This window comes from Rattus norvegicus, chromosome 1 (assembly GCF_021556685.1).
Source record: "Rattus norvegicus strain SHRSP/BbbUtx chromosome 1, alternate assembly SHRSP_T2T, whole genome shotgun sequence".
In the NCBI taxonomy this organism is placed as follows: domain Eukaryota; kingdom Metazoa; phylum Chordata; class Mammalia; order Rodentia; family Muridae; genus Rattus; species Rattus norvegicus.
Window position 1 is genome coordinate 201,451,155 of NC_141534.1, and position 26,694 is coordinate 201,477,848.

A 26,694-nucleotide genomic window follows, 5' to 3' on the forward strand; every position below is an offset into this window, starting at 1 on the left:
TGATCCTCATTTAACGAGAAGGGAAACCATGGCTCTTAATTGCCCAAGGTCAGCAGAATAAATGATAGAAATGAAATCAGCATCCAGAGCTGAAGCTCGGGGCTCAGCCTCCTAACCACTGGCTTCCAGCTGACCTGTAAGACAAATTCTGTGCTAAAAAGGAAGAGTGAGCCAGAAGTTATCAATCCACTTCCTTAGGAAGGTCCCTGTGGTCAGTACAGCACAGGTGAGCCATCTACTTACAAGAGCTACTCTAGACTACACTCTGTCCATGGGCTTGACATCAGAAATTAATCTGAGGACACAAACAGGTCTTTGCTTTTTCCCCTGAGAAGCAATTGCTTCCCTGCGAAGCAATACAGGCTCCTGTGTGGGAAAAATTTTGCAAATTACAAAAATGTAATTATTCAAAAAATTAAAAGTAGTTAATTATATGATCATGCTATTGCACTTCTGGGCAGATCCCAAAAGAACAAAAGCAGAGACTTGAAGTATTTGTACACTCATGCTCAGAGGAGCACTGTCTAATAGGTAAAACCTACAAGCAAATCTAAGTGCCCACAGACGTAAGACTAAATATGAAGACCATGTGAGCAACAGGAACCACTCAGCCTTAGGGAAGAAATCATGATGCCTGAGTACTGTGACTACAGTCAAAGCCCTTTGTTAAATTATACAGATGACTGCCTGAGGCTATGAAAGGAACTGGTTCTTTTTGTGTATGTATGGGTACCTGTTGATGAAGGGTGCTGTCTTCTACTGCTCTTAATCTCATTTTTTAAGAACAGGTCTCTCACTGAACTTGAAGCTCACTGACTGGTTAGATTAGCTGGCCATCAACCCAGTGCTCAGGTTACAGTTGCAGCATGTGGGAGCTGGGAAATGCTGGTACATCAAGTATTTTACCCACTAAGCCTTCTCTTGGCCCAGTACTGGGGAACTGTTTAAAGAGTAGTTTTGCAAGGTATAAATAGTCAAAAGGATGGTGAGTGCGTGGCTGTGGAACAGTATGGATGAACTTAAGAACCAGGCACTCAAGTGTTAAGTTTGGCTATGTATTCTTTACCATAACAAACTATAAAGCCATGGGGGGTGGGGATGTTCAGGAGTCTCCATGCGATTCTATTGACATGTTTTAAATCTTTTTCTATTATTATGCCTTGGGATATTATTATACCTTGGGGTAGGTGTGCATGACAGACTATTATTAGCCGTGCAATAGATTATAGGAGTGTGTTTTTAGACAATTACAAAACCCAAGGCAGCCATTTTAAGCTACTTTATCAGAGGTGGAGTCCTGGTGTCACTACTGTCCACGATAGAGCCTGGTGGACAAGACACTCCCAAGACACTTGGATCCCACAGAATACCATTATGGGCTAGTGGGGTCCCCGATATCCTGACTATTTCCTATTGATGATCACTGGGGTTATTCGCACTTCCTAAAGTTCGCTGGACCAGCTTACTCTGGTTTGGGAATCAAACATACTTCATATGCTGTTGTTCTTTTAGAGAAAAAGGAAGACCACAGAGTTTATTGTCAGAAAGCTAATTTTTTCCCCTGCTTAATAATTTCGTTGTCAATAATCTTTACAAGGAGCTGCACACTGGTAGAACGAGGGATAAACCTGACTGGTAGACCTGATCTATCTGGCCTAGTTTTTAACCATTAGGGCACTTCTTGCGGAAATTCGGCTTCTTTTGAAATAGATCTGAAACGTTGGACAAGTACTTCGTTTAGCCACAAGTGGTGGCAGAGGTGGGGTACACTCATTAACTTGCCGCGATCTCCTTCTTTCTATTCTTTTTAAACAATTCTTTTAACGACGCCATGGGCTTGAAGTAGCAAAGGTCGTCAGGTCTACTGAAAACTTTGTTAGGGAGACGGCGCAGGGCTGGTCCGGTCTGGATCTGCGGACCTTCCGGCGCGGACTCCACCAGTGCCAGTGCGCCCGAGGTTGGCAGCTGCATCGGGATCCCGCCCCGCGGTGTCAGCGATCGCCAAGACCTGCGTGCACGCTCGCAAGCCTGTGTCCTAGTCCAGTCCTGGGCCCGACACCTACCTCGCGGGCTAAGAGGCAGGACAACCTGCACGCCGCGGGGCAGGAGTCTCACGGTCCAGACCGGGGCTGCTAAGTACCGATAACCGAGAGTGGCCTCTCGTCCAGCAGCCAGCGTTCCGGTGCTCCTACATTAGACCCTAGGAGCGTGTGCCAAGCGCCGGCGGAAGGAACGCAGACGGATGGGTTAAACCACTACACATAGAGGGGGAGACCCGAAGAGAATGAGGCGGATGGGAGGATGGAGAGAAGAAGAGAAGGCTAGACCATTGATGCTAAGGTGGAAGTATATATGGCAGATTACTCCAGTGGGACTCAACCAGGGCGCTTTCTTGTCGCGCCACCTCCGCGCCGAGCTTGTGTGTACCGTCCCCACTCCCCGCCCCCGGAGTCCGACCAGAGAGGGAGTCCGGAAGGACGGGGGCGGGACCCACGCAGGCGCAGTGTGACCGGCAACATGGCATCCAAGGCTAAGAAGCGAGCAGTGGGAAATGGGGTCCAGCGGCCGCTTGAAGCACCGAGCCAGCGGGAAGAGGAAGAAGAGGATGAATTGGAGGATGAGGAAGAAGACGATGAAGACAGTGAAGAAGAAGAAGACGATGAAGACGACGAAATCGTGGATGAGGTGAGAGGCACACGTGACCATATTTTTTGGCCAGATCTGAGAGGGAAACCATTCAGACAGCCGAAGCTGTGGGACCGTGATGGGAGATGTGGGGAGTTGTGATTTCCCTCCGCTGTGGTATAGGACACATCCATACCCAGGTTCCCACTGCCGGCTTTTCTACACACTCCTGTAGCCCTTCCCGGCTGAGTTATTCCCATCCCAGAAGCCCGCCAGCCGCACGCTTAACTTACCTTTAGTGGCGCAAGTTTAGTTAGACCTGCGAAGTTTAGTCTCTCCTCTTCCCTGCAGCAGCTCTCCACCTTCTACACACCCAAGCTCACCCTGGCCCGCTGTAGTTGATTAAACGCTACTTGCTTTGTCCTCTTGTACAGTTTTCAAATGCTCTTTAACCTGCAGTTTTCCCTTTATATACATCATAGCTAGACCGTATTGACTGCCAATCTGGGACAGCCAACCAGGTCAGACTGGTTTTATGGCCTCACGGAACTGATGTCCTTTCTTCAGATTTGTTTCTGTTTTGCAGACAGGGTTTCTCTATGTAACCCTGGCTATCCTGGGACTCGCTCTGTAGACCAGGCTGGCCTCGAACTCAGAGATCTCCTGCCTCTGCCTCCTGAGCCCTGGGATTGCTCAGACTTCTCATTACCTAGTTCCAGGTGTTGTAAGCACCTCTTTCTTGGTGAATAGTTAGGCATGAGTGATTGTTTAAGACAATTACTGTTCCAGAATTGACTCTCCAAAGCAGGGCTTGTAATTTATCCCCATTTCTGTTACAGTTTTCCAGTTCAGACCCAAAATTTGGGCGTTGACTTTAATTACTCCTCCTTTCTCACTCTGCCTCAGTCCATCAGTAAATTGTTAGCTTTTCTTTCAGTACCCAGACACACCTTATCATTGATCCTGAAGCTATTCTAGTCTATACCTCCATCATCTCTAGCCTTACTATAAAGCTCCTCCTCTTCCTATTCCAACTTTCCTTTTCCTCCTCTTCCTCTCCTTGTTCCTCCTCCTCCTCCTCTTCCTCCTCTTCCTCTACCTCTTACTCTTCCCTCTCTTTCTCTTCTTATTCAAAAGATGAAATTGGGGCTGGAGAGATGGCTCAGCAGCTAAGAGCACTGACTGCTCTTCCAGAGGTCCTGAGTTCAAATCCCAGCAACCACATGGTGGCTCACAACCATCTGTAAAGAGATCTGATGCCTTCTTCTGGTGTGTCTGAAGACAGCTACAGTGTACTTATATATAATAAATAAATAAATCTTTTAAAAAAAGATGAAATTAAGGTTGGGATAATCACAATGAAATCATATGCAACTTTAGTTTATTGTTTTTGCAGTGCTGATAATGGAGCCCAAGCCGATGTGCTTGCTAGGCTTTTTTGACCGAGCCACACTCCCACTCCCTCTAATAACCTTTCTGTCCTTGTCCCCTTGACCATCTGTATTCCATGTCCTGCCAGAGAGATCTGGTTGGCCTAGTCTAAGCTCCCTCTTTGAATGCACCAAGGGCTTCTTTTTCCTTTGTAGAAAAACCCCAACTCCTGTGATTGAAAGATGTGAGCCAGAGTGGCTGGCTCAGAAAAGAGTGAATGACTGGAACTCTGCACTGGAGTGAGCATGAGTTCGAGTGCGCATGCAAACATTGCATGCCAGGATTGTAGTACAGCATTGGGAATGAGGCTGTGGCCTGCATGTACAGCACGTCTTCCCTTCCAAGTCATTGCTTTGCTTTGGCTGCCTCGCTTTGGACACCATCTCAGAAATGTTTACTAGCTATTTTGCTACCTTAGGGTTTTTAGAAGTCACTGCTTACTTCCTCCTTTCATGCATGGGAAATCTAACAGATTGCCGCCGACTACAATCACCAGCTGGGGGAAGAACCTCAGATGAGGAGATTGCCTCCTGCACATTGGCCAGTGGGCCTGTCAGTGAGCATTTGCTTAATGAGTGATTGACGGGGGAGAGTCCAGCCCACTGTGAGCACTGGCCCCCATTGGCTTGAATGGTATAAGAAAATAAGCCAGTAAACAGTGTTCTCTGTGGTCTCTGCGTCTGTTCCTACCTTGAGCTCCTGTCCTGACTTACCTGGAAGTAGTTGCCTTTGGTTTTATTGTTTATGACGGCGATAGAAAAATAGAAAGAGGGGTTGGGGATTTAGCTCAGTGGTAGAGCGCTTGCCTAGCAAGCGCAAGGCCCTGGGTTCGGTCCCCAGCTCCGAAAAAAAGAAAAGGAAAAAAAAAATAGAAAGAATGCCATTGTTGATAACAGTGTAACAATATAAGCATCTGCATACTCTAAGTGGGAGTATACATTTGTGCATCTCTTGGGAGGGTAACTTGACAGTATTTATCAAAATTTAAAGTGCATGTAACTCAATAACTTGTAAGAATTTTTCCCCCAAATTGACAGTAATAATAATAATAACAATACTAATACTCCTAGACTCTGTGCATTTCATATTAACTCATTTAATTCTCATATCAGCCCCATGAATTTAGGAATTTACCACCATTTTATAAGTGAGACCACACAGGAAGTTAAGGGGGAATGTGTATATGTAGTTGTTACGTGAAGGAAAAAAGAAACAGGGTAGGGGGAAATTATCAAGTTGAGTGTGTGCTCTTTGGTGTGCAAGCTGACAGCAGCTTTAGGGGGATAGGGATTTGATACTAAGGCTAGGAAAAGCTTTCTCATTCAGACCGCAGCACTCAGTGTGGCTTTTCCCCCCCTTTTCTTCTTCTTTCTTTCTTTCTTTTTTTTTCCTTTTTTTTTTTTTTTTTAGAATTATTTTATTTTATATATATTACTACACTGTAGCTGTCTTTAGACACACCAGAAGAGGACATTGGGTCCCATTACTGATGGTTGTTAGCCTTCTTGTGGTTCCTGGGAATTGAATTCAGGATGTCTGGAAGAGCAGTCAGTGCTCTTAACCATTGAACCACGCCTCTTCAACCCCATCAGTGTAGCTTTTACCCCTCACATAGGCCTTTAAGTTTTGTGTGTATGTGTGTTTGCCTGTATATACATGTACTGTGTGTATGCCATGTACACAGAGGCTGGCCATAAGAAAGTGTTGGATCCCCTGGAGCTGGAGTTACAGACAGTTGTGAGCCTCCACGTAGGTGCTGAGACTCAAACCTGGGTCCTCAGGAAGAGCGAGCAGTGTTCTTAACTGCTGAGCCATCCAGCCTGACAAAGGAAATTCTTAGAGCTTTTAGGGCATGTCTGTGATCTGAAGTCCTTAGTGGGTATTTCTTCCTTTATTTAATCGAAGTCTTTCCTTCTCTGATACACTTATTCACCCACAATTCATCTCTCTTATGTAAAAACCCATGAAAATTATCTTGGAAAGTCACGGTCAACCTCAAATCTTTTCAGGAACAAAATGGAGCATCAGGAGTAAAGGGGTGTCATAGTTCAGATTCCGCAATGCCAACCTTAAAGGACAAAGCGAGGTAGCTAGCTTTTTCTCTTAGATTCTGTTGCAAGGTTCTTGCCAAAGCTGGTAGGGGACTTGGGGACATGTGCCTTCTTCTAGTCTCTGTTCCTTGTACCAGGAAACATCATTACCTCTTGTTCATGTCTTTTTAAAGAAAGCTTTTCTTCACTTTCTGATTTCCTAGTTTTAAGCTGTAACAGCATAGTGTATCTTTTTAATTGTATATGTATATTTACTTGTATGCACATGTGCCATGGCCATGTGTGTGCACATGTTTGCACATGTGTGCACATGTGTAGATGTCAGAGGGGAACTGCAGGAGTGAGTCAGGTCTGTCACTCTGCCATGTGGATCATGAGAAAAGAACTCTGCTCCCCACCTCCCAATGTTACCTAAGTAACTGCAATGTCAGGCTTTAAAATGGGTGGACTTAAGGCCAGGATAATGCTACAAGGATGCAATGCTAACTCAGAAGTTGGGGGGAGTGTTGCAAGAACTCAATTTTGAGGTCATCCTGTTCTTCACAGAGAGGCTCTTTCTCAAAGAAAAAGGGGATAAAAGGGTAAACACTGCCAAGTTTGCCACTTGTACAGATTACAAAGGCCATTCATACCATTTCCCCATGTGATGCAAAAGCCTGAAGGACCAAAATGCAGTGACCTGATTTAAATGCAGACACAGTCTCATCTAGATAACGCTGTCAGGCAGCCTCAAAAGAGAAATAATTATTCACCTGTCTCCACAGAGCATGCATAGAGAACAAGATCACTTCAAGTCCCCAGAGTTGCCTAGAGTTAAATTTACCCATCTGTGTGAGGCCAGGCTTTATTCACTTAGCAAATATTTACTAAGTAATAGCAGGTACCAAGCACTTGAAAGGAAAAGCCATGCCTAGAGGGACCAGCCTGTAATCCCAGCACTCAGGAGGCTGAGGCAGGGGGATGGGGAGTTCAAGGTAAAGCTGGATTACAATGTGAGTTTAAGGCTAACCAAGCGGCATAGCATGACCAGATAGATAGATAGATAGATAGATAGATAGATAGATAGATAGATAGATAGATAGATAAGCAGATGCGAAGGACTATGCTCTTGTGGAGCAGACACAGGAGACACAGAAAATAAATCTAAAATTTCAACTGTAATGTGTGTAGCCAGGAAATGGTGGCACCTTTAATCCCAGTACTCAGGAGGAAGAGGCAGGCAGATCTCTGAGAGTTTAAGACCAGTCTGGTTTACAGAGCTAGTTCCATAAGGACCAGGGCTACACCAAGAAACCCTGTCCTGAAAAACAAAACAAAATAAAAAAGCAACTGTATGTGCTATTAAAAGGGATGGGGAAGGCAGGAGATGGGACAGCAGGTAAAGGCACTTACTGCCACGCCTGACTACCTGAGGTCACCTCCCTGTACTGAGATGATGGAAAGAGAAACTGACTGCGGTAAATTGTCTCCTGACTTCATACAGGTACTGTGGCATATGAGCACATGTAAGATTCTCACTCTCTTCCCTTTTATGAAACATCTTGCAGTGTAGCCCAGGCTGCTCTCAAATTACTGATCTTCCTTCCTCTATCCCAAGTTGCTGGTTCACACCACATTAGAGTACATTTGATGTTTGTTTCAACCCCAACTCTGAGACATGCTCTGCAGATAACTAATAGAGGAACAGACCTAAAGGATGGGAACCTGGGCAAAAGAAAAATGTACAAAATGAAAATACTGCCTGTGTCGTCTGTAAGTCTGTGATGACCTGCTTCTCGTATTATTACAGGAAGTGAATATTGAATTTGAAGCTTATTCCATCTCAGATAATGATTATGGAGGAATTAAGAAGTTACTGCAACAGGTACCGTCTTTGCAGAACTTCCATGTATGTCTTCTGTCTCCTTTCCCAGGGTGAATGGCTGCTCGTGCTTTCCTCCCAGCTCCTGGTTACAATGCTGACCTTTGCTGCGTCCTGGAATGCATTCCTTTCCGTGTGGACACTGCTTGAGATTCTCATCTCTTTCTCATAATTCACATCTGAGCTTGGTGGGGTAAAAAACAAAAATGTTGTAAGGGAGGAGGAGTTGGGCTTCCAGTTCAGAGGGGATGCTGTCCCCTGCGGTAGGGAAGGCGGGGAAGGCAGGCAGTGGGGCCCGAGGCCATCGTCACACGGCATCAGCAGCTCAGAGGCAGAGCATCACACATTCCTACCAGTGCCGTGAAGGCCGCCTTGCTGTACTTTGCCTTTACGTCAAATAATATGGCTGTGTTTGTCTTCTTTCTATACCTATTTGCTAATACCACTGGCTGTGTCTTTTCTGGAGTTTATGTGACTCTGGACGTTTGTTTTCCTCCTGGGTTTACTTTACAGCTACCTTGGTCAGGTCACTACATTTCATTGTTTCTGTTTGAATAATGGAATCACAGTGTTATTAGAAATTGGCTTTGATCTTAATTTAAAATATTTTTCTCCTTTCAGCTTTTCCTAAAAGCCCCTGTGAACACTGCAGAGCTGGCCAATCTCCTGATTCAGCAGAACCACATCGGGAGTGTGATTAAGGTCAGAGGGGAGATGGGCTCTGTGGGTGCTTTGTCCTCCTTATCTCCAGCTGAAAGGAAGTATTATTGAGGACTGCCCAGAGGTTACCGCAGGAATCCAGGCATCAGCCCTGGTAGAGAGAAGGTGTCTGACTTAGAAGGTATTTGGGAGGTGAAATAAGGCACAGTGTAGTGTACTGGGTCCCTTGGGGATGTGGAGGGTAGGTCAAGGTTGACTAACAAGTTTGCTAGAGCGCTGAGGTTGGCACACATAGAAGGTAGGTAGGTAGGGCTGATGAGTGAATTATGGGTGCGCACTCGGCGTCTGGAGTGCGGGATGCTGAGCAGCAGCTGGAGTCACTCAAATGTCAGTCACTGATATCAGACGTCATCGGAATTGTCATGGGAGAGCAAAGGACAGATACCCTGGTAATGCCAGCCATGCTTCTCTGAGCAAAAGAAATGGCAGAGAGCTGCTAGGAATGGCTGCAGCGGGAGGGGAAAGCGGTAAGAGTTCATAAAAACAAGGAGTGGGGTACTTAAGGAAGCACTTGTTCAGTAGGGTCACAGGAAACGAGGACCCAGCCCCGAGACTGCTCTGCCACCTGTCCCCTGGGATTCTTCTGGTTTCCTGTTGTTCTATTATAAAAAGTTCCACAGCTTAGAATTGCAGCAGGCATCTGCTTGGTTTGTGGACCTGCCATTTGGACAGAGGTCAGATTCCCCTCAGTTCCTGCTTTGTTCTGTGAGCCAAGGAAGCTTGGAGTGGGGCATTACTGCATGGCTCCTGGCACTGTCGCTGGGTCATCTGAAGGATAGGACAACTCAGAAAGAGATGGTGGAAGACCAGGGCTGGTTCTTGAGCCACCTTCTCATTCTCACCTAGTTTTGTTGAACCTAAGACATCCTTGCCAACTGGGCAGTGGTAGCCCATTCCTTTAATCCCAGCACTTAGGGACAGAGGCTGGTAGATCTCTGAGTTTGAAGCCAGCCTGGTCTATGGAGCTATTTCCAGGACAGCCAGGGCTACACTAAGATACTCTGTCTCAAAAAAAAAAAAACAAAAAAACAAAAAAACAAAAAAACAAAAAAAAAACAAAAAAAAAAAACCAAGCAAACAAAAACATTTTGCCAAGAGCTGTAGAGGAGCATTAACAGCCCATGGTGCTGAGGCAGCTGTAACAGGTTCGAGGGCGCACCAGACCATTATAGACCCCATTGTCCTAGGTTCGAGGGCGCACCGGACCATCGTAGACCCCATCGTCCTCTGGGGTGGAAGGATCAGTTTCATCTCATCTCATTCATTCAACATGGATTCCTTGAGTACTTTCTGTGTGTCAGGCTGAGGGCAGAGTGCCGTGAGAAGGGAGTTTATGGCCTGGACAAGCAAACAGGCAGCATGTGAAGGAAGGGCTTTAGTAAACTGGCTAGGGGTTTAGTCTCCTAGTGGAGGAGCAGGCAGAACAGAGCTAGGGAGTTCAAGTTGGTTCACCATTGTCATTCCTTGCTGCTTGCTGTCTCCCTTTGCCCATGTGGTATATGTGTTTGCCATGTAAACCCAATTGTTTCTGTAATGGTCAGGAATTGCATTGTGTGAATGTGAATTTTAGGTGATAAAGTGTTAGAGGCTCCTGGAGATAGAAGAAATGGGCTGGCTCATGAATATCAACCTTACCCAGATTTAATAATATATTGAAATTCTGGTTTTAAAAAAATGTTTAGAATCTTCTTTTGAGACAGGGGAGCTCTGGCTGGCCTGGACTTCATAGAGATCCACCTGCTTAAGATTAAAAGCAAGGGTCAGGGTCACCATACCCAGATATACATGAGTCTTCTTTTTCCTTTTGGTTTTCAAGTCAGGGTTTCCCTGTGTAGTTCTGACTGTTGCTGTATGTGATTAACAGGCCTTGTCTCTAGGGAGCCCCAGGCCAGCCAGAACTACTCAGCGAAGCCCTGGCTCACAAAATGAAACTCAAAGCATCTTGTATGAAGCCGTGCAGCGCAGGATGATGTCATCCAGAATGTCTGGAGGCAGAGTGTTCTGAACGTTGACACACTGCACTCGGGACTCACTGCTCTGGTACCCGACCGCAGAAAAACAAGATTTGATTTTGAAAAGTGGAAAATTGGTGTTATACTTCTTTCCAGCCGAATAATGTAAAGTTGAAGTATTTTCCTCTTAAAACAGCAAACAGATGTTTCAGAAGACAGTGATGGTGAAGTGGATGAAGATGAGATCTTTGGCTTCATCAGCCTTTTAAATTTAAGTGAAAGAAAGGTTAGTTTCACTGCGTGGTATTCGGATCTGTGGTCAGGATGCAGTCTTCTGTGTCAGAGATGATGCTGTCAGGGCAAGCGCTCCTTCCTGCTCTGTCCTTCTCAGTGTGGAGCGGTCTTGACCGGAGTGATTTGTACCAGCTTAAAGCTGATTACTCTGGTGGCATGATCAGTAACATCGTAGTGCCTGGTGTTGGGATGGTGGTTCTGACGCAGGTTCTGTTGCAAGATTCTGCAGCCAGTCTCTTAGCTCCCAGTACAGTGTGCATACAGAGGGTTTATTCAGCAGCTTCCAAAGTTGAGAGTGGGACCTTAACATGGGCTTACGTTTTCTCATCTCTTTATTGACTTAGTAATGAGTTCTAATAAAAAATTATGTCAGCTGCCTATTCTCTGAGAATAAGATGCGGGCCGCAGTCCACCTTCAGTTTTCAAAGGAACTTTCCAGTTAGTTCCCAACTGTTTTTGTGAGGTGGAATAGAAGTGCTGTTCCAGTGTGTGTTAATTAGAAACTCGACTTACCACCAATCATGGGATGGTGATTAGGTGTAGTGATGGCCGGAGAATTCTTCAGCAGTCATACCGAAGAAGCGCTAGGATGTAAAGGCAGCGGGAGGGAACCCAGCTCTTGGGGCAGAGAGCAAGCCTTCTCTTTCCTTTCCAGGGGACTCAATGTGCTGAACAAATTAAAGAGTTGGTTCTAAGCTCCTGTGAGAAGAGCTGTGAGCAGAGCATGGTTGAACAGCTGGACAAGCTTTTGAATGACACCAGCAAGCCTGTGGGCCTTCTGCTGAGTGAAAGATTCATTAACGTTCCTCCACAGATTGCTCTGCCTATGCACCAGCAGCTTCAGTAAGCAGTTCTGGGCAGTGCCTCAGACGCTCATTCCTTACTCAGGTAGCATCGGAGGTGGAGTCTGCAGCAGTGTAGGTTGGGCTGCAGCAAGCTCTGATGGGGACGGTGGGGTGGAGTAGTGCGCAGGGGCTGCTCATTTCCAGCATCCGGCCCCTTGAGAAGTTTTGATTACTGGTGGCAGGAATTTTAATATTTTCAAACATTCAGGTGGTAGAGAAACTGGTGAATTTTCAAGCTTTTCACATTTGACTGACAGTTTGCACATTCACACATGCCTGTAATTTGAACAAAATGTTGAACAAATACTAAAAAAACCAGAGTCAAATTCTTACATTCTGGTTTGATTAGTGAAACCAAATCCTTAATACTGCCCCTACTTCTTGGCCTCCCTATGTTGTTGAATACAGGAGTTTGAAGTTACAAAAACATTTAAACATAGAACTACAAAGTTTAGAGAATTGAGTGAGGGAAGGATTGTGTCACCTGTGCTTTGATGCACAGGGTTGAAGTGTAGACAGTCATGCTAGCTGTGTCCCTTGTGTAGACAGGCATGCTCGCTGTGTCCCTTCTCCCAGCTACGTCTGTGAAGTTGCTGCAGTGTCAGAACTGGGTAGTCACATGCTCTAGTGCTGTGCGCCGTGCCTGTGTGCCTCTTAATTTGCAGTTAAACATTGATTGTTTAAAAAGTGCAGGTTCTTATTTATTTTTAAATTTGCACAAAACAGTGAATCTGAGTGAGTCTGAGATTATTTCTTAGTGGGTAAGTGTCTTTCTGAACTTAGATTATTCACTGTTTACAGCAAAAGCCCGTCTCATCGCAGCCTTGGGTACAGCCAGTAACGTGAGTTAGCCCAGAGGGTGCTGCATCAGTTTTCTGGGTCCAGATAGATGTAACCCAGTGGTGACCTGTGTGTGTGTGTCTGTGTCTGTGTCTGTGTCTGTGTCTGTGTCTGTGTCTGTCTGTCTGTCTTGTAGGAAAGAACTGGCTGAGGCACGAAGAACCAACAAGCCATGTGGCAAGTGCTGCTTCTACCTGCTGATTAGTAAGACATTTGTGGAGGCAGGAAAGTCTACTTCCAGAAAGAGGCGGGATGGCCTTCCACAGGAAGCACTGATGTTTGCAAATGCAGAGGAAGAGTTCTTCTATGAGGTAAGGATGCCCTGCTTCATCTCCATTAGCTCTAGTAGCTTTTCTTGAAAGTAAGACATCTTTAGGCTGGACCATGGTGCACATCTGTAATTGCAGCACTATGGGGAACAGAGGCAGGGGGATCTCTGAATTAGAAGCCAGCATGATCAACAGAGTAAGTTGCAGGACAGCCAGGGTTATACAGAGAAACAGTCTCAAGAAATTAAAAAAAACAAAACCAAAATCTTATCCTCTTGACTTAAGCCAAAGTCCTCTAGCCTACCCAGCTTTTTGTGGTCTCTGGCTGTTGGCTTACACACTATCTGGTACATCTTGCACACACAACAGCTTCCTATTACACTGTGTGTAGGTGGTGGGGTGAGGTGGGTACTGCCTGGGACTGGTTAGGCACTCAGAGCATGCTAACAGTGTGATGGTCAAGCCACATTTGCATGTTTCAGTTTTAAGTTTCGCCTGTGCACATGTGAGGGAGGTGATCATAGCTGCTCTGTGCCCTGAGGTCTGAGTGCTTCTCCCTCTAGCACTTGTTGTAGTGGTGGCTCATATCGTGATGGTGGGCAGCCAAGTCCTAGACAGTATTCTTACATTCTTTCTCTACTGCACTCTTCAAAAACCTCAGGGGTGACATTTTCTGAATTGGATGATACAGTTTTTAAGAATGTATATATTTGCCTGTCTGTGCGAGTGTGCACGCATGCTGTGATGTATGCCGTGACGTGCTTACGAGCACCATCTGCCCTGTAGAGGTGGGATCTCTGATTGCAGCTACTGTGCTGACAGGCCTCGTCAGCCCCAGGAGTGTGGGGGTTACAAATGCATCCCTGCATCCAGTTGTGTAGGTGGATTCTAGGGATAGATCGGCATGGTGGTCAGACGCGCAAAGCTAGGGTATTCACCCTTTGCGCTGTCTCTACTGACTGCAACAGTAGGGCAGCTCTGCCTTTGTTGCACAAGAAGTAAATAGCAAAAATAAGGTATGCAAGTTTGACAGTCTGGGATGGAATCACTGACACCCACATGAAACACTGGGACATGGTGGCACTTGCCTGTAACCCCAGCACAGACACAGGAGAATCCGGAGAGCTCACGAGTCAGTTTCTAGTTCAGTAGTGAACTCTGTACAAGTCAAGGAGGTCTGTGTAGGATTTCAGCATGGCCTAGCTATGCAAATGCCGTGTGGATACAGGGTTCCCAAGCTAAGGAAGTTCAGGCATATGAACAGCATTTGAGGACAGTTCTCAGTTCCACCTATCTGTCCCAATATTACCTTAACAACCAAGTGAGACCATGAAAATAACTTTGGAATTGGAAACAATGTCACCTCTGTCACTTGGATGCTTGTTCCAGCCTTGAAATGGTACCCTTTAGTTTATGGTCCTCCTGTGAGTTGACATGTGTTTGGTGTTTCAGGAGTACTCTGTTCTGAGTGTCCCCTCCACTTTTATCTACACATGCAGTGTTCTTTATTTGGGTAAGTGAGCTCTGCCTCTGTGTTGATTACATTTCCCTCTGTGTCTCCTCCTCTGCTGCAGAAGGCAGTCCTGAAGTTCAGCTACTCCGTTCAGGGAGAGAGCGACACTTGTCTGGGAGGCAGATGGTCCTTCGATGATGTTCCGATGAAGCCGTTGCGAACTGTGATGTTAATTCCAGATGACAAGATGAGTGAGATCATGGAAACCCTGAAAGACCATCTATCCATCTAGTCCATGTCCCCCGGACAGTGACAGGCTTGTTTATGTATAATTACCAAGAAACCCATTGAAGAGATACTGAAAAACTCATTATTTTATTCAGATTCAAGTCCTCTACAAAAAGTAGGGCTCTGTTCCACGTGTCTGTGACACATTTACAAAATGGTTTTTTCTTTATTTTGGTCAAATTATGATTGGTTAAAAATTTCCAATAAGAAAAGCGTGGAATAGTAATTTTAAGAACTTAATAAAAACTATTTTTTTATTTTAAAATCATACTTGAAGTGTTCATGTCCAGGACTGCCCTGGCTCCAGCAGCCCACCACCAGCCTCCCCTTGGTGTCTGTATTGCACTCTGTGTTGGAGAGGTCACTGGACTGTGCATCTCTGCTCAGTAGCATCTGGGCACTTGTCACACACATCCTGGTCCTTGTCCATAGCTGTGGTGGGTAGGTGGCCTGAGGCTTGTTGTAGGATGTCCTTGCTTTCACTAGGAGGCAGGTTACTGAAATAGTATTGTGGTACCAGCTGCATAAATCTGTGTATTTAAAACAAACAATACTATGAACACTGGGGAATGGCAGGCAGATGTGCAGGTCCACCCCAGCCCCAGGGAATATGCAGATCTGGTTTTTGTGTAGATAATACAGGCTCTGGTATTAGTGCGGTCAGACTCAATGCACTCCAAATGTTACTCCTCTAGTACAAGGCCACACAGTGGAAGTGTGCTATGCACCCTCATGAGAGGGATCAGAGGAGATACTTGGAAAGAGCTTTGGGTAGGCAACAAGGGGAGTCTTTGCCACCTAACTTCAACAAGCTTTACTCTGAATCCACCCGTGTAAGGTAAGCTGCAACCTTGAACGTGCGGTGCCTTTAGACTGAGTCTGGAGTCAGCTCTGAGAGTCTCCATCCCCAGTGTTGCCCTTCCTGTCCTTCCTACTTAGCAGCTACACAGAGATCTTTATTGGAGAGAGCCTTCCTCTTGCCTAAAGCTTCAATTGCTCTGCACTACACTAGGGTAAAAGGAGGTATACCTTCTGGAACTACCTGTCTCTTTACCCTCACCTTCCCTCCTCCTCTGCATCACCCCATCCCCCACTCCCAGCTCCAGCCATTCCTTAAGGCTGGCTAAGGCCATTGCTCTACACAGCCAGTGTCCTGGTGCCTTCGCTCTAGCAGTCTCATATCAGTGAGAGTGAAACAATCCTGTGTGTGATTTACTTCTACAGGAGTGAGTTAAAAAGGAAGCCCTTCCTTCTCCATTAGACTTACAGCTCAGGGGAGACTGCTGAGGTGACCCTGATGTAGTTGTTCTCAGATATGCTGAACTGATGGAAGAGGACCCACTCGGGCATCTTCTTGGTGATGGCGTAGCTGGATAAGGGGTGCAGCTGAGCAACCTGCTTATGTGTAAGCATTAAGTAGTTACCTGACCCGTCAACATCCCGGGCAATCTGAAAGGCAGGGTCAAGGAAAAAGAATAGATACACAAATGTGTTAAAAAAAAAAAACCCAAAGATTTTTATACAGAATAGCTAAAACTAAAATTTGTCACATGTCTCCTATTTTCAGATCATAGAAAACAAGGCACAATGACTGTTTTTAAACCTGAGCTGGTGATGGTGTCAGCTGTAGCACTTTAGTGCTGTTGTAAGGTAAACGTTTGGGTCATGAAATAAAATAGCATGTCATTGGCTCTGCTGTGAACTGTTCGTGCTCTCCAGGCCATCCATTCCTGATCTCCAGCTCTGTTCATTCATACTCTCCCCTCTTACGTAGATGAAGAAATCTGTTCTGAAATGCCATTTTTTTTTCCTCCACTAAGATTGGTACAGTGTTGCCCACTCAGATGTGAAGGACATTCCCACTTCTGTCATGGGCACTAATCAGGCTCCTTATGGAGATGAACAACTGAGGCAGGAGTACTTTTGGCTTGCTGGGCTCTCAGATCACTAGTAAACAGAAGAGAAGCTGTGGGGTCTAAAATTAACACAGGATTCTAGCTTGAGAAGTGTACTTAAATACCAAATCTTAAGTAACATCTGTTTAGTGTTATTTAAAAAGTTTAAGGTCAGCAAAACCATCACCGTAGGTGAGAGCGCTGGCTGACTTTCCCATTGCGTGTGGGGCTCACCCACCTGTCAGGGCAGCTCCGCCCCTGCTTACCTGCATGAAAGCTCTGCCCCTGCTTACCTGCATGAAGTACCCAGAAAGCAGTGCTTTCTTGATGTTCAGACCATTCTCCTGGGAGCCGAAGGCAGGCTCTGCATAGGGAAGCTCGATCCGCTTGATAATTTCTAAGAGTTCTGCTCGGATAACGTCTGCCATCCTGAGAGCAGAGCAGCTGAGGAAGCAGTTATGACACCATGTCTCCACACAGTCTGGAGGGAGAACAAAAGGCCACTCATGGTGAGCTAGACTTCTCTAGGCTCTAGCAAAGGCCATGGGAGTGAGTGGTAGGAAGGCTAGGATTAGGTTCACCAGGGGCTGTGAGATCAGCCACATCTGTAGCAGCTGCTGAAGGACTGTGAGCCCACCATACTAGACTGTTCATGTGAGACACACACTGCCATCACCTGTGGCTGTTGAGAGGCATCAGAGGCTGCATTAGTGTCTGCACTTCCTTCTCTGTACAGCAAGGACATATAGATAGATAGATAGATAGATAGATAGATAGATAGATAGATAGATAGATAGATAGATAGATAGATAGATAGATAGATAGATAGAGATATAGATATAGATAATCACGCTAGAGATCCAGAACTAAAGGGGAGCTGTCAGCATCTGTCCCTCTGATCATCCCACACTTCATTTAGTAAGAACCTGCCAGGCTGACTTGGGAGTTCATTATGTCACTTTTGCTCCTTGTCTACAACTTGGTTTTATAAATCCAGATGTGTCAGTTTGATTCAGTTTGAAGGTATTTTCTTGGCACCTGTGACTGTCTTAACTGAAGAATGCAAACAGCCCTGGCCCAGTGGACATCAGACCCTCATCTACCCTGTCCTGTCCACATATCCCACTCAGTAGCAAAAGTACACACTTGCTCAGACACCACCACCCAGCCTGGTGCTCAAAAGCTGATCACTTTTCCGTCTAGTTCACTAGAAATACTGACTCCCTGCCCTTGACATGGTCCTACTGCCTTGCAAACTGATCTCAATTTTTCTACATCATTTCAAATATTTTTCACACCATCTTCTGGAGCACAGGAAGTGGAGGCTGGTCTGTGGGAAGCAGAAGAGTCTCCTTTGGGGAAGCTGGCTGGTCCACTGCTAGCCCCTGCTATCTGTCCCCTGCCCCAGCAAAGGTACCAACAGCTTCCCCAGCAGTGGCCCCTTACCTAAGGCACCACGACAGCCACTGCAGTTCAGGTGCAGCCAGTCTGCTTCAGGCATGCCGCTTCTGACCCAGACCTGTGCTGTGACATGTTAGTTCTCTGAGTGGGTGGATGGCAGTGGCCTGTGGTGCATTTAGGGACCCAGTACCATTCTGTTTAAGTGGTTGGTGGGACTATCAGAGAGGGAGGCTAGCGAATAATAACTCAAGTATCAGAGCCTCATCTGGGGAAGGGAGAGGGACCGGGGAGGTAGTTTTGGGGAATCATGTTCACGTACGTTCATTGGCAGAGTTCAGAACCGTATCTTGGTAGGCGTTGTAGATGTTGATGAGTGTAAAGTGGTCACCTTCAGGGTGCAAGAACGTTTTCCAGCAAGTCACTGCAGCCTCCTCAGCACCATGAGGCACGTGCAAAAAGCAACTGGGAGCTTTAAGAAGCAAGAGGTCACAGTCAGCCATACGGAGAGCAGTCTTGGCCCAGTAGCATGCCCAGGGGCAGGACCCGTCTATGAACCCACTCCTGTCCTGGATCTCTGGATCAGTATGCTGTTCTTAATATTCTTGTTTGCTTGGAAGCCAAAGAACTTAAAAGTGAGTGGTCTTAATGCTCTCTCCTTTTTGAGCACGTTGTTTTGCCAATAGCAGTTAGCACCCTGCCCATAGTCCAGTGGAAACTATCGAAGTGTCAAGGGGCCCAGAGGGTCAGACACAAGCTTAGGACTATGTTCAGATGTAGCACAGCATTTAGTCCATGCTGCTGTCAAAGAATGTATGAAAATATAGGAGCCAGTACCAGTGAAGCTGGCAGGAAACGAAAGCACAGTTATCTGGGAAGCACTGCCTGTGACTACTGTTTGCTTGTTTTGCACTACAATAGTCCTGGCAGAAAGCCAAGCGTGGCCTTCTGTATTTTTGAATTAAGGTATTACAGACGTTCCCCCTTCTCAGTCTATTAAAACACTTCCTGTCATCTGTATAGATGAGCCAGCCACTGTCCCTTACATCTGTACTCCATTTAAACCTATTCCTGCTGTAGATTCACAGTACAAAGGTCTTTAAGGAATACCTGTTACCATGGCAGCAATGGTTAGCATTTCATCTACACAGTCAAATTCACAGGATGCTAAGATAGACTTTGAGAGCTGTGGATCCAGAGGAAATTCAGACATGATGATTCCAAATTCAGAGAGATTCCCATCATTGTCCAGGGCTGCCAGATAATCTAAATCTTCTAGTGCCTGCATCAGGCTTTCTGGAGCTAGGAAAGAGGAAAAAAAAGGTATTAGGTGAGGTGCATCAATAATCAGGTAGTGACTTTTCGTTCTCGCATAAAACAGGCATCCGAGGAACAGAATCTGTAAAGCAAGAATTGGTCAGACAACTAAGCCAGTAGCTTCTGTGAACTAACAGGGTACACCTTATGGCTATTTAGATAAGGGCCCCGGCAGAGTGGCAGGCTCCTCAGAGGGTAGACAGGAACTCACTGCATTTTGATGCAGTTCGGAGGGATCAAAGTTGAAGACTTGGGAATCTGAGAGCTCTCCTGACCGGGCAGCAATGCTCCAGTGGGTGTGAGTAGAGGGAACGTGGTGCTCGTACAACATCCGGTGCAGAGCCTGCTCTCACCAGCAAGCCAAGAACGCTTAACCATGTAAGCAGCTCTTGCACAAGCCTACAAAACCAGCTCTGAGTATACTTAAGGAACGACAAAATATTTATTGCTCAGTAAGGCAAAACACACATGGTCTAGAATCCAGTAAACAGGTCTGACAAGGAGAACAAGAGAAGAAGACAGAGTGGCCAAGAAGTCAGAGGGAAAAAAAACACCAGACACAGACACACGAGGTTACTGAGGTTACCGCAAACGTTCCCCATCCCTCATTTCTTAGGTAACATGGGCACTATTACCGGGAGTATTAATTATATCTGCTCAATTTCCACAAAGAAGTCTACTTAGTCTCTGTCCTTCTGGAACCACGTCTATTAAATACACTTCTTCACCTGTCTGCTAGGTATTCCAATAAAGGCTACACCAACTCCTGATGTGCTACCTGAAATTGAAGGGCTTCAGAGAGCCACTGACTGGCTTTTGTCAGTCTCAGTCCAGGAATGTGTGTGGTGTGTGGAAGGCTAGGCCCATAAGCCTAACCCAAGAAGTAACTGAACCTGCCTGTCCCTGAGTTTTTAAGTGGCTGACAGGAAAAAAAATGCCTCATTTGCTATATTTACACTTTGATCACCGAAGGTAACTCAAAATTTAAGGTACACTGAGAAACTCTACAACCTACTCACAGCTCTAATTTGATCAGATTTCCACTACAGTCGGAAGCCAGGCAAGCTTTTAGAAACCACCAGTGTGCTCTTGGCTACACCAATGCTGCCCTGCGCCTTCCTGGGGGAGGTGGGGGTGGGAGCAGAGCAACTGAGGCAAGAGACCAGGAAGAGAGGGTGGTGAGGGCCTGTTGAGCAACAACACTCCAGTGAAGTCACCTACTATTTCTGATTTTCCCCCATCAAAATTTACTAAGTTGGAATGGCTTTCTTTTTTCTTTCCCTGGGGACTTTGGGCCTCACCATAGTGGTAAACACACAACTTTGAGAATCTGTAGTTCCAAGAAGGAAACTGACAGGTTACTTAGAAAAGTAGTCCAAGAGGTCCATCAGAGAGCTGCGGGACCTGAAAGGGGACATCTGATGTGCCAGAGAAGGTGCAGGCAGTAGCGGCAGGAAGGAGCATGGTGGTGCTTAAACAGCGAGGGACTGGGAACACTAGCTGACATTATATAATTTCATCTCACTATATTCTCCTATAAGAAGAAGTTTTCACATACAGTTTCCCTTGGGGATGCTAGCAGAAGCCTCTTGTCTGGATAGGTAAGTACTTCCATGTACAGGACAAGATAGGAAGTCTTTTGGTAGGCAAGTCTCAAAACTGGAGTCAGGCCTTCTTCAGCCATGCTCTCTGGCCTGTCTTACCAGCCAGGGTGAAAGATTAGGGCTCTCTCTGTCACTTGACATGGAAAGGGAAACTCCACCCACTAGCAAGACATGGTAGAAGCCATGCATGAGCCTGGCTCTCAGATGATGGCTGTGTCAGAAATTTTAGGCGCTCAAGGTTAAGGCTCAGCTGAGCTTTGCTGGGCCCTGAGACCTCTCCTATACTATTTCAGTTCCTGCCTGTGGCACAGCAGAAAGTACAAGTGGACCATAGCCACAGGCCTCCCTTACACCTTTTCTCCTAGCAAGTCTATCAGCACCAGACCAGTTAGGTCCCAGAGAGAACCCGGTATGAAAGGAGCTCAGTGTGTCTCCACAAGGCTGTACCTGCTCACACTATTGGAGAGAAGACTGCTGGCCTTCCTCAGGTCACATCTGTCCGTGTTCCCCTGGATAAGGCACTGTGACTGCTAGCTCTTAAACAATGACACCTTTGACACCTTTGCAGTGTCTGAGAACAGGCTTCAGACAAACAAGACTCAGCATTGGAGTGAGATGGCATAGCATTGGCTATACCAAAACCACGGGGAAAAACAAACAACAAACAAGCAAACAGGCCAAAACAATGTATGGGGCTGGAGTAATAGCTCAATGGTTAAGAGCTCTGGCTGCTCCTCCAGAGACCCCTGGTTTAATTCCCAGCACCTACATGGTGGCTCACAACCATCTGTGACTACAATTCTAGTCCTCCTCCAGACTGTATACCTGGTACACAGACCTACATGAAGGCAAAACACCTATGCATATAAAAGTTATAAAGTTTTATAAATACCCAAGCTTTAAAATGGCTGCCCAGCAGGTGGGCCCATGTCCACCTATGTGTCATGGCTGTCACTTGTTTTCTTTTCAGGGTGATGCTCATCATCTACCCACTCTCAGTCCAACGTCAGCACTTTGTACTGCTGGCACCTCAGGCAGGTGCACACTCACCTGTCCCGATGCTGGTCCCTGCAGGGGTGGGTGGGGAAGAGTTTCTTGCAGGCATAGACAGGGCCTGGACTCAGACTGTGAGATGTGGCCTTGTGTTACTGACCTCCCAACTTGAGTTGCCACAGAGGAGGAAGTTCACATGTACACCAGCCTTTGCTGTACAAACTCTGCTCCCCAAGTTAATTGGCCAATAAAAGGCCGAAGCCTGTGAATGGGCAACAGAGAGGTTGGCGGGTTTTCAGTTACCTGGCTGGGGTCTCGGAGAGAGACAGGAGAAGAGAAGGAAGGGGACAGAAGAGAAGGAAGCTGCCCTGAGAGATGGGCCATGAGCATATATCCATGAGAAACAGCAAGTACTAAGGGCATGAGCCCAATCTAGGCGTACAGCTTGTAAATAAAACACCCGGGTTGTGTGTCTTTTATATGGACGAGGGCGAATATAAAAGTGTCATTTACACCTGACTGTCCCCACTGACCCAGTCACAGTGATGGCTCAGGGAGGGCTTCTTCTCACACCAAGTCAGACTTCCTTCTTTCGGAGTTTTATTTGTACCCAGACAAATGGGGACCTTTCCCGGGCTGTGTGTACATCACAAAGCTGAGGCAGAGAGCCGCGCAGATCCTGCTGTCCAGATGGGAGAGAGGAGGAAAGAAGGGGATGTGTTGTATGGAGAACCAAAAGACACAGAGGAGAACCAAACACCCAAGAGTCACTGAGGCACAGCTTGGATTTCAGGAGACCCCTCATTTCCTTACTCAGAATTCAGGCTCTGCTCTGCCAGTTTGGGCTGGATCACTGGCTCTTCCACAGAGAACTGTAATGCACGTGCTACCATCCGGTGTATTTTATAACAAGGAGTCATCTAAAGTGACACTGGAGCTGTGTCTGTGTGCCAGCACCTACTGCAAGTCACACACACAGTTTGGAAAGGTAAGGGACAAGTCAGTGCTGGTTGGTCATGTCGGGACTGGGCCTCACCTGCTGAGGTCACTGAAGGGAAGACTTTGCAGCAGGGAAGCAGTTGAAGATGTGCTTGTTTTGATAGTGTGCACTCTACATGCTTTGGGATTTTGGAAATGGGACTAAGAGCCTGGCTCTGACGAGGACCTGAGGGAACAGCTTCTCTGACAGTGTCACAGGCCACACTCCTAGAAACCTGGTGTGTGCGGGACCTTTTACAATATCCACAGCACTTTCACATCTGACTCTCTTTTGTCTGGCCCAGGCTGAGTGGCCGGCCAGCTGGTTCTGAATTTGTTTAATGAGCAACATTTTTCCAGAAGTCATGCTCTGCCAGCACAGCTGACGTGACTCTAAAAGGAGAAGGTCATTAGTATCTAGGAGCCCATCTCGGAGGCACTGTGGTGACATATCCTAATCACTGTGATCATTGTCTGTTTGAACATCCATGGCAAATGTCTTCCGAAGCCCAGGTAGGTAGCCTAGGAGTGGCTCAGACCTGCAATGCCAAGAGCTTAGTGAATCCCAGATACTTTTCTAAGGGATGAAAATACATATTAAAACTATTTCCAAAGCACTCCAATTGGTTTCCTCTTGGGAACTGTTCTTGGAATGTTCCTCTTCACATGCACACACACACACACACACACACTCATGCACTCACACAAGAATGCACACATCCCTCTCTGAAGATGGTGATGAATTCTGTGTGGCCTCTGCACCAATAACAGTACTGTGCAGCACCTAGCAGTCAGCAGAGGATGGCTCTGGCTCTGGGAAAATGCTTGCAGCAAAAGCCTGACAGCCTGAACGACCCCCTGGAACCTACATGGTGGAAGGAGAGAACTGACTGCTGCAAGTTACCCTCTGACCTCCACACATAAATGTAGTAAAAATAAATAACAACAACAAAATCCTAGCTATGGTCTATGCAGGTGCCATGATTAACAATCGCTTGGCTTTGAAGCTGTTCTGGAGGGGTGCAGCTGTGCAGACTGAGCCAAGCCAGCAGGCGCTGTCTCTCACTCCCTAGTCCACAGACACCATGTTTTCAATGTTTACAGACTTGCAGGCATCCTCACAAATGCCGCTGGGAGTGTGACTGATGACAGAAGCGCCAGGTTCACTGACTCAGGAATCTTCTAGTGAAAGGTGTGCGCCTGCGCCCTGATGGGCCACTGTAGAGCTGGATCCCTCTTCCCAGCTGGCCTCTGCAACGAGGAGTTCAGTCTCTGCCTGCACCTTGTGCTTTCTTCAGTACCTTGTCTTGTTGCATACACCAAGCTACAAGTCTGAGTTGAGTACAGTTTATTTTTCCCTCCCTCCCTCCCTTCTTCCCCACCTGCCTCTGGTTTCGGACTAGGCCTCCAGGTTCTCCTAGTAATCCCTCAGACCCTGCCCCAACCTCAACTTTCCAGCCCAGAGGCCAGGCTGTCCTTCCCCCCCAGCCTCCTCCCTATACAACCCAGAAATTTTGCCCCCTCTTTTTCTCTCTCTCTGCACCCTCCCCTTTCTCTCTTTTTTCCCCTTCCCTCTCCCCATGGTGACTCCCCTGGTCTAAGGCTTGGGGCCCCATGAACTCCCCCGAGAGCATCTTCCCAATAAACCTGCCTTTAATATATTCTAATCTGGCTTGAATTGGCTCATTTCACTGGCAGAGAAATAGCCTATCCTGACCTTGAACATCAATTCTCCTGCCTCCACTTCCACTTTTGTGGTTATGGACATGTCCCCATGCCGGACTCTCATTCTTCTTCTCAAATCTCTGAAATGCTGGTCAGCCCAAAACCAGTTTTATCTGCAACAAGTTAAAACAAATTCTGAATCAGAGCATAGAGATGACATTCAGCATAGTCTGGATGTTTTGCCTGGTTTCTCTCCAAATCCCTGTCCAGGTACCTCTACCTTCCAAGGACAGTAACAGTCTTAGCCGTCTGTTTCTGCCGAGGGACTCAGTTGGTCCTGAGCTTCCCGACTCAGATCAACAGTGGCTGTGACACTCAGATAGAGGTCAATCCTCATGCAGCCAAGGAAAAGGGAAAACAAAACAAACACAACAAAACAAAAACCCCTGGACTGTTTTTCTAAAGAGAGATCCATGCCAAGGGAATTCACTTAACTGCTGGTAGCCTAGTTAGTCATGCCAAGACCATTTCCACACGGTTCACAGATCCTGAAAAGGCCAGAGAGCTTGCTGTGTTCGGACATTTCAATTATAAGTTGAATTAAATGCATCAGCCACAAGCATCTTCTATATTTTTTTGTTCCAAAATGATGAGTCAGAGTTCATCACAGCTACATTTCCCCAAGCACAGCAGAAAACAGCTGCTTGCATTGTCAGGAGCCAAAAATAAATGGTATCTCTGACCTCTTTGTTCCCAGCTATCAGTTTGAAACCTCACTCGGTAAGCAGCAAACAGGAGCCACACAGGGATCAGGAAGCCCAGCATAGAGAACAGGGAGCCCAGAGCCCAGCCACCTGCTTCCTTCAAGGTATCTCTGGTATTTGATTTCTTCAGAACCCTCCTGCAAGCCTACTCTTACTTCTCCCCTCACATCTAGTCCATTAAACATCCCCTGTCCTGAGCAGAAAGATGCTGAGGGCACCAAGACAGGGGCAGTTGATGGGCAATGTTAATAGGTCAAGTGCACTTGGGACTAACACTGTAGCTTAGTGGTACAGTGCATGTCCAGCATGCATTCTCTGGGCCCATCCCTAACATCATGGAAACAGCCTGGTCTGGAATGTGTCTCAGTGGTAGGACACTCTCATAGGATGCTCAGGCTCTGGGATCAACCCCTAACAACAAAATGTAAAAGCAACAATGAAAACTTCTGAAGAGGAGGCTTCTGGGAGGATCACTGTAGCAGATCCACCTGTGGCAAACACCGACCCATGTGAAATTCAGGGACCGTCAGGTAGAAAGAAGGAAGTGGATGACACTCTCACCCCTAGATGTCATCCTCAGGGTAAGGACGAGGTGAAGGAGAGCATGCAGACAAGCCCGGGTCGCACAGCTCCCACTTTTAAACACTCCTACCTCAATGGCCTTCTTGCTGACTTACAAAATATGACAAAGGACGCAGACATCACAGGCAGATTGTTATTTACTTCTAGGGTAAACATCATGGAAAAGTTTAACCCACTGACCAAAAGTGTGGGAAAATTAAGTTCTTTTCACATAAATAGAAGCAGAAACTAAGGTACTGATTAAAGAACAGCCAAGACTTTAAGTTAGAGCCCTTGATACAGTGATCTGGACATTTACTTGCTTTTGGGAGGCTAAGCTCCAAGTCACAGAAGAAAGCAGGTGAGAGAAGAGGGACACTGCTCTGACAGCCTAGTGTCTCCCTGGCCATGGGCTAGGTCCCTATCAGCAGAGGGGCATGCTGGGTAGAGAAATGGGAAGTCCCCGCTATGCTCTTCCACTCATTACTTATAGGCACCTGCTGCTGGTGCTTGGCAAGGAACACCAAACAAAGAGCACTAGAGACACCACCCAGGAACCTTCAGGAGGAAAAGAAGGCAGAACAGTCAGACACGAGCTCCTGTCACGGCAGGCGCCACCTGCTCCATCTGTGTTACCCCATATCTAGTGACTCGGTTTCTCATCTGTAAAGTGGAGCAAAACCCAGCATCCAGTCACTGGGCTACTGTCTTAAGTGATTTAACACACCAGTAAACACATATAAATGACCAAGTGTTTAGAGAACAGGCGAGGGTTTAAACAAATAAGACAGACTATGCTGCTGGCAGACCTTCCTCACCAGCTGGCTATTGACAAGTACAGCTGCCACCATATCCCCGACACTGTACCTAGAGCTGAAGAAGGATTTAAC

General features: G+C 46.6%; 3 protein-coding genes across 9 annotated transcripts in view; 1 reads left to right on the forward strand and 2 right to left on the reverse strand.

Moving 5' to 3' along the window:
- Positions 1 to 3,068, reverse strand: part of Uros (uroporphyrinogen III synthase) — a 22,277-nt gene extending 19,209 nt beyond the window's left edge. The window contains exon 1 of one of the 2 annotated variants that reach the window (XM_087561072.1): positions 2,919 to 3,068. The gene's annotated coding sequence lies outside the window, so the exon portion shown is untranslated. 2 annotated transcript variants of the gene reach the window in all.
- On the forward strand, positions 2,499 to 14,897 carry Bccip (BRCA2 and CDKN1A interacting protein). Its single transcript, NM_001108505.2, is given in 7 exon segments — positions 2,499 to 2,685; positions 7,897 to 7,971; positions 8,590 to 8,670; positions 10,837 to 10,926; positions 11,590 to 11,777; positions 12,756 to 12,930; positions 14,463 to 14,897. Coding segments are annotated over 7 exon segments (948 nt in total). The 5' UTR covers positions 2,499 to 2,517; the 3' UTR covers positions 14,634 to 14,897.
- The window catches only part of Dhx32 (DEAH-box helicase 32 (putative)), a 59,784-nt gene continuing 47,541 nt past the window's right edge, over positions 14,452 to 26,694 (reverse strand). For 5 of the 6 annotated variants that reach the window (XM_087572954.1, XM_087572987.1, XM_087572976.1 and 2 more), the window contains 5 exons: positions 19,033 to 19,224; positions 18,245 to 18,394; positions 16,818 to 17,005; positions 15,897 to 16,078; positions 14,698 to 15,159 (listed from right to left, as the gene is read on the reverse strand). In XM_087572954.1, the coding sequence (XP_087429080.1) occupies positions 14,991 to 15,159; positions 15,897 to 16,078; positions 16,818 to 17,005; positions 18,245 to 18,394; positions 19,033 to 19,224 (881 nt within the window). In that variant the 3' untranslated portion in view covers positions 14,698 to 14,990. 6 annotated transcript variants of the gene reach the window in all.